This window comes from Aptenodytes forsteri, unplaced genomic scaffold, assembly GCF_000699145.1.
Source record: "Aptenodytes forsteri isolate BGI_AS27 unplaced genomic scaffold, ASM69914v1 Scaffold132, whole genome shotgun sequence".
Taxonomy (NCBI): Eukaryota; Metazoa; Chordata; class Aves; order Sphenisciformes; family Spheniscidae; genus Aptenodytes; species Aptenodytes forsteri.
The window spans coordinates 4,744,422-4,752,339 of NW_008795520.1; the positions used below are offsets into that span (position 1 = coordinate 4,744,422).

The 7,918-nt window shown below is 38.3% G+C and overlaps 1 protein-coding gene across 1 annotated transcript in view; it reads right to left on the reverse strand.

The window, feature by feature from the left end:
* Positions 1 to 105: 105 nt before the first annotated feature.
* TOMM20 (translocase of outer mitochondrial membrane 20) overlaps positions 106 to 7,918 on the reverse strand; it is a 9,074-nt gene continuing 1,261 nt past the window's right edge. The window contains exons 2-5 of the mRNA XM_009281829.1: positions 2,960 to 3,006; positions 2,173 to 2,254; positions 1,745 to 1,887; positions 106 to 608 (exon numbers count right to left, since the gene is read on the reverse strand). Of these exons, the coding sequence (XP_009280104.1) occupies positions 564 to 608; positions 1,745 to 1,887; positions 2,173 to 2,254; positions 2,960 to 3,006 (317 nt within the window). The 3' untranslated portion in view covers positions 106 to 563. The remainder of the gene's footprint in view (positions 609 to 1,744; positions 1,888 to 2,172; positions 2,255 to 2,959; positions 3,007 to 7,918) is intronic.

A 7,918-nucleotide genomic window follows, 5' to 3' on the forward strand; every position in this document is an offset into this window, starting at 1 on the left:
TCTCTTTCTAAGGTGATCGGTTACTGTTTAAATGACCACATGTCTATTTTCTCAGGAAATGACACAAGGTTTTAGACTTAATCAACAGCATTGGAAGCCCAGCCATAACATTAAAAATAAATTTTAATGTTAAGTCATTTTTAGATCTGACACCCAAATGTTCTGAAATTTAAAGTAGTACTATAGGGACACACAAGTGCAGATAAATCTTTCTTGCCATAACTTTGTTTTTTCAAAAATGAGCATTGGGTTTTTAATAGGTCGTAGTTTTATGTCTTTATATGTACAACATTACAACTGCATATTTTAATAATAATGAAGTTAGTGATACTTTAATAACTCACCACAGTGTATTTATAAAATGAATTCTTATCAAAATACACTTTTCACTGGGATAATAAATAAAATCCTGCGAAACCCACCTACACAAAGTTAATTTTAACTCTGGTAGAACCCGATGTGGTACACAGTCCATTAACTACTATGTTTGCCCCTTTATCCCCCTACTGATGCTCATCTTCTGGGGTAAGAAAACATTTTTTCCCCCCTGTTGTGGTGTGACCTCATTCAACATCATCTTCAGCCAAGCACTGTGCACTTACAATTCTCTGTAAGAAGGAGAAAAACTCATTCACAATTACATAAAATTGACAGTAGGCAACTGATTATCAAGCAATGTAATTTTACACTGAACATTAAGCAGTGTAATTACTGAGCAAACTGATTAATGTTAAAAATGCTAATCTATTTGACATAAGTTTTTGAAGTCCGTTCTGCAGAAATTACATACCGTGCAACGCCTAACAAAGCCAAAGTCAGCTAAATAATACCCTAGCAGCCTCAAGTGATGACTTCTGTGTGGTTTTTGGCACTGTTCTCTAAGGAAACATTTTTGCTCCATTATTTCCCCAGACCTTTACATCTTGTGTACCTGACACTTTTCAGTGTTTTTACTAACTATATGGACCTTAAACCGAAATGTAACCAGGCCTGAGCTGTAGAGAGAGCTGACTGATGCACAGCACTGAGTCTCTGCTTTATGTGAGGTAACACCATTAGGGAGTACCCTTGCATTTCCAAGAACGTAAAACATATTCTTTATTTTACAATAGACACACCTGCTAGCATATTACCAACGTTACCTGCACAGTACTCAGGCTAAAAAGGGAGAGCATTTTATACACAGAGCTACAAACACTTTTATCATCAGGGAACCCCCCCAGGCTTCCAAAACTGTCATGTGTTCTGGTGCTAGTTAACATTTTGTGTTTATAGCCGGCCCAGAAGCAACAGGCTAGCAGAAGCAACAGATTAATTCTAATGGACTTCTATAGCACTTACAGACACTTGTAGATACATGATTTTAAAAAAACCCAAAACCTCAAGACCCAATGCAAGAAAGTTACCGCTTTTCTGATCCCCCAGCTTGTATTTGGGAAACAGTGGATCCACTTATAGCATCAGAGTTGCAGTCAGATGTCTCTACTTTAAGAGAGCTTAGCATACCCTACGCATGAGAGAAGTTTTGTATTTCTATTTTACCCTGTATGCTATTAATGCCACACGGTATTTTTCATATACACTTTGTAATGTTTCAGGTGGGAAAAAAAAAAAAGCTTCTTTTAATCTAACTGAACATATACAAAAAACTTATTACAAAAACCAGTACTCGAGACTGATGTAGTGGGTAAGAGAAGCAGTTCAATTATTTTCAAATCAAAACAACAGGGAACATTTCACATACCTGGCTTATTGTAGGGAGCTTAGTTAGAAGCATTTGAAACACCGGCGGTGGAAGAGTCTGCTGTAGAACTTGTAGTAGCTGCTGCGGCTGTCCACACACAGCAATGGCATTGGTCAAGTGATCAACACCTTTCTCATATTCACCTGTATGGAAAATCATAGTGTTTTGAAATCAACCTTCTTCCACACTGTAAAGTATTTACATAAAACATCCATCAACAGTGGATTAAATTACTGAGAATCAATCCACACTTTTCTTTCCTCCTCCCTTGCTGGATCTTCTGAACACAGAAGGTTAGAGACAAGTAAACAGATTTTCCTAGGTGAGTTTGACTCCCCAAAAGATCTTAGTATATAAAAATCATCTTCTAGCAAAGGTAAAGAAAAATTATTTTACAACTTACCCTTCAAAAAAAATTATGCTATTACCTTGAGCTAGTAGTTCCTCGCCAAGCTGAATCTCCTCAAGGAAAAACTTCTGAACTGCTTCAGCATCTTTCAGATCAGGCAACTATAACACACACAGTAAAACTGAAGTTGGCCCTTAAACATCAGTTAATAAACAAGTTAGCAGAAAACATTCTCAACTGAGAGAACGCAACACACGCAACCATACTGTTACACTGAAACTGGCAGAAAAAATTAAAAGTGTCACCACTAAGTTAAATGTACACAATGTTTCTGAAAATCAGACTCAGGTCTCATATCATTGCATCACAAATCTGTAGAGAGACAGAGCCTGAAATACCTCTATTAAGTACACAATTTTGTAGGAAATATAAATTAAGGGGTGTTATGTTTATCACAACTGTATTTCTTACAATTGGTTAAGATAAATATATCTTTTCTTCCAGGATCCACTGGCGATAAGGAAAGAGAAATCAAATACTTATAGCAAAAAACTATCAAGTTCAGTTATAGGCATATCCCATCAATGATTTTTAAGTCTGAAAAGTCCTTGCACATACAACAAAGAGGAAAACACCATCAAATCACAGAGTAAATGTTGTACTTTCTAGTACAAGGCCTCTACCTGACACAAAAAAGGAACAACCATTTCATATGGTTATTTGTGAGCATTAAAAAAACCTAAAGACTGCATATTTGCAGAAGTGTTTGTAATGCTGGAATCAAAACATATCTTTAAACATATCTTACAAATAATACAAATGAAACATCTTTCAAAACAGCACTGCATTATTGAACACAGTATTACCTTGGAAAGCCCCGCTCTCTCTTTGGCAAGCTTCTGTTTCTTCCTTCCTGTAAGAATAAAAACATCTTACATTTTTAATTTGCAATTAAAAAAGCCTTCAGATTATAGTTCGAAACAGTGAACAAATCGATAAGAAACTGGTAATGTATTCCAGATATTGAAGACGGAACACAAGACCGCAACCCACTCTCTGCAACAGAATACCATTTAGAGGTCTAACGAGGGCTGGCAGTAGCATACCAACTCACAATGGCAAATCTTCTCCTGCCGGCTATGGTAAACACCAACTGTGCAGGGCCTGCAGCAGAGCATACCTCATGCACTAGAGGCATGAAGAAGGAAAGAGAATTAGAGTAATACAGGATTTCTCTACGTGATTTCTAACTATGATAAGCCACAGAAGAACTGCCTACAAGTCAAGGCTATCGAATTTTGAACTATATGGTGCAGCACCAACAGGAACTTCAGCAGGTCACAGTACGAGTGCACTTTCCCAGCGGCTTTATAGCAAAGACTTGGGCGCTAGCTAAAGAGGTGGCAGTACCTCATCGCCCCACAGCAAGAGCAATACTAAAGCATACATTTCTGAAATCTGAGGAAAGCAAACATTTACAGATGGAACAAACATTTACAGATTTAGTTGCCCAACCTAAAGGCATAAAGTTGGCCTGCAACATAAAGTTGTACCACTCCAGCAAAACAAGTGTAATTAAAATGATATATAGCTTGCTTTTAATGCAATTAGGCAGGTATAAAGATATTTTGTAGTAGCACCTATTCATGCAAGAAAGAATAATCATAGTAATGCTGGTGATTTCCTTAGAATAATCAGTTTTGTAAGTCATCAGTTCATCAACTGAAATAGTTACACCGATATGACTTTTAAATACAGCCTATGGTTAAACAACTGTACTCTTACTATTTGTCCTCAGTGTCTGCTTGGTGAACATTTATGTTGACCGTGTTACTTCTTTTGAGACAATTTTACAAGCTAGAAATACTTCCAAATATGACTAGCAGTTTTAACGGAAATGATGTTAAAAATCTGCGATTGTCCACATGATGAAGACATTCAGGAATACTATTTCCTAGTAGTGATAATGTAACACGTGAAATTTATGGACAAGATCAAGTGTTCTTTATACAAAGGGAGTTCACATTCTAACTACATGGATCACCCTTTTACCTTCTATGATACCTTAATAACCCTTAGCACCTGAATTTCTACAACTTACTGACATGTGGATGTTATTTTACAATATCATATACAGAAAAATGTGTCATATAGAACTGTAGCACACTATAATTTTATCATTATGGTTGTTTTCAATATTAAAGAAGAATTTATCTCTTGAAAGTTGGTGCCTTCAATTAGCTTACTCCAAATTTTCTGAAGCATTAATTTGCGTAAAAATTTAAACTGCACTATGCAAACCTGTTTTGCTAATACAAAAAATCTTAAAGATTAAATAAAAATGAAGGAAAAAAAAAGTAGTATCTGAAATGTTTCACTATCAAAACAAGCCATGTTGCAACTGTAGTGCATCCAGTGAAAACGTCAATGAAAAGTCCAAAGAGTAACAGCTTAACATCATTTTCAGGAGAAAATTGTGTTTTCTTGGTGTGACTACGACATCTTCTAAAATATTACAACAGGTATCAGTCACCAGGTTAAGCATTCAGAGATAAAGCAAAAGAAGACATGCTGGTAACTGTAACTATTTAATAAAAGCTTTTCATCACTGATCACACACATATGAAATCACATACTTTAACCTGAAAATAGTAAAGGAACATGAAGAATCACCAAGATTTTAAAACTGAACACCAATCTACAGAATCTTTCAAGTCTGATTACTATGCAATTTTTCTTCCTCTTCTTAATACATTTTTACAGGTCTCTTTATGGGTCCATTAGCTAAAACAATTACAAAACCCAAATAGCTTTAAAGGGTATTTAGGAATTCTTCCCATACTGGTTGGTAACACTGGTTTTAAAATATCTTTGCAACAACAGCCAGAAGTTACATTTGTAATACGACAAGCAAAAAGCAATGGCTTGGGGGGGGGGCAGGGAAAAAGAAAATTTTTTTGTTTTCCCTCAGGGACCGCCAAGAAAATTAAAAACTTCCCTCTTTTCTAAAGACATTCACATTTAAAAAAAGGTGAAGGGCAATCTTTCATAGAAGGAATCTTAGTTAATACAGAAATGCCCGTGCATCCATCCAAAACAGAACGCTACACTGCAGCTCTCAAACTGCACGTGACTTGCAGGTTCTTCAGGCACAGCTCTTGTACACAGGGAATAAGTTTCAAATGTGGACCAATGGATAACCGGACGCGCTGGCATGGGTTGCAAAAATCCCTGAGTTGCCCCAGCAGCTTCAAAACCAGTCCCAGAAAGGAGCAGAAGGACCAAAGAGCCATCGGCACCTTCAGCTGCCTTCCGTGAAGCCTGCCTACTGCTCTCCTCTCACTCAGCTGTCCAGGCAGAAGGTGCTCTGAGGCGAAGTTCAGCACGGTCAGAAATCTGTCTGTCTCTGAACGAAGAGATCAGTGTCTGCACTTGCATACAGAACAGTTCTGGCTTATACATTCAAGAACACGAATAGTAAGCACACCTAAAATCTCATCATCCTAAAATACAGCTGTGGAAAATAAACAGCTCCAGAGAGCTTTGCTATCTTTTGGTCCCAAGATTAAATATGGACGTGCCCCCAAACTAGCAACACGAAAACCTAAAATAACAAAAAACCCTGCTAAGTAAATAAGATTAAGACATCTGGAAAACCAAAGTCCAGCAGTTCTTCAAGCCTCCCAGGAAATCACAATTTTTTTTTTTCTGAAACCTGAATCTGGCCACCTCGTTTTTACCACGGGCCTTCGTAATGTAAACTTTGGTCCTAACACAGCCCAAAAAGATGTACAATATAACTGGGATGGCAAAGAAAATACCGGTTCTTCATTTGTCAGCATGTGCTTGACCAAATACAACAGGCTGACATGCAGGATCTCCTGTCCTTCCCAAATTTTGGTGACATTGTATCACAGAGGCTGAAAAACAATCTTACCCTAAGAATGTTACTGGAAAAGATCTGCTGCAAAGGTGGCTTCTACAAGTTTTTCATCCAATACCCCTACTATTGCCCGAGAAGCAGCGTATCTTCATCTAAAGAACTACAACTGGCTGCTGCATTGGACCTTTTTTGGTCAGATATTTTACAGCCCAAGCCTTACTATCCAACAGTAAAAACGCTGTAATAATCAGATCACTGGCACCACTACAGAAGCATCCACACTAAAGAATCAGTTACAGTACTAAAAAATAAAAATAAAACCAAATTCCTTAATATTATCTGAAGTCTTACAACTAAAGGAAGGCCAGTGTATCACGTCCAAGGATCGTAGGTCATACAGCGATGTCCTCCAAATGACAACAGCCATCCCCTATCAAACCACAATGGTTTTCCACTTTAAAGAAAATGTTAATTCTTAATCAGAGCAAGTCTAAGGTTTATTCAGAACATTACTGGATAGAAGCTCAGATAATGAAAACAATGGGATGCAAAAATCACTTCCAGTGCTTCTGCAAAAATCTTATGTAATCCAATATTCTCTACTACATATTTAACATCATAAAAAGAACATGGCTGATTATACTGCCAACAATCGAGTTTGCTTGTGCAAGACATACCAGTTTACGATATTAAAAATTCCCAATGAATGACTTGCACTGCAGGGCAAAAAGTACTTGGAAGACACACAAAAAGCATGCATCTAAGATCCTACATACATGAGCAAGGGCCTGAAGACAAAGTATTTGAAAGACACAATTTGCTGTGGAATAGCTTACAGAAAGCGGAATAAATACGCTGTTAAGCGCCAACACCGGTCACCCAACAAATTCAATCCATTAAGACAGAATCAAAGCGTTTACGTTATGTTTAAACATCATCAGGTAGATACTCATTTTTCACCCATCTAGTTATCGACTCTTCCATCCCTGAAACTGCTGATCACGTTACGTTTACTTGCCCGGAAAGCTTATCTTAACGGTAATATTCTTATCTTCTGATCAGTTATCAAAGGAATATTATACATACTCCCACGATAGAAACAACCCAGCACAACGAATATCAGCTTACTTCTCATGATTCGCTTGAGTGCCTTGGATGAATTTGAGTACCTTGAGTACTCACAGTTACATTTAAAACCTTCACTAATTACTAATACATTTAAGTAAATGTTGAAGATGTGAAATAACGAGGAGCCACGGGAGAAGAGCTCTACATTTTGGATTAATCAACAGTTTTCTCTGGCATTCATTCTTATCCTGGAAGCTAATAACAGAGCTGCCAGGAGGGTTAAGAATGCAGTAGATAAAATACCTGAGGGCTGCCATCAACTCTTGCCTTACCACAGTAACAACTTCACTGTAAGAGATCGCGTTGCTTTATCTGATGGTCTTCCAAAATCAAAAAAAATAAACGTCGTCACATAAACGCAGTGGCGATAACAGTACGGCTGGGTGTGTACGATAACCAGATTTAAAAAAAAAAACAAGGAGGGAGGTGAGTTATTTCCAAGGCAACCTTCTGATGCGGGAACCACAAGTTACCCAACAACTAGGCGAACTGCAGAAAGCACGCTCCGACGAGAAGCCCCGTCCCCCGGTTTAGAATCATAGAATCATAGAATCATTGAGGTTGGAAAAGACCTCTAAGATCATCGAGTCCAACCGTCGACCCAACACCACCATGCCCACTAAACCATGTCCCTAAGCGCCTCATCTACACGTCTTTTAAATACCTCCAGGGATGGGGACTCCACCACTTCCCTGGGCAGCCTGGTAACGGGATGAGGAGAGGCAACAAAGCGCAGGGCTCGAGGCCTGCCTCGCACAAGCGCACCCGGGCGAACGCAGCCTCCCGGGCCCCTCTCGCGCCCTTCCCGCCCGGT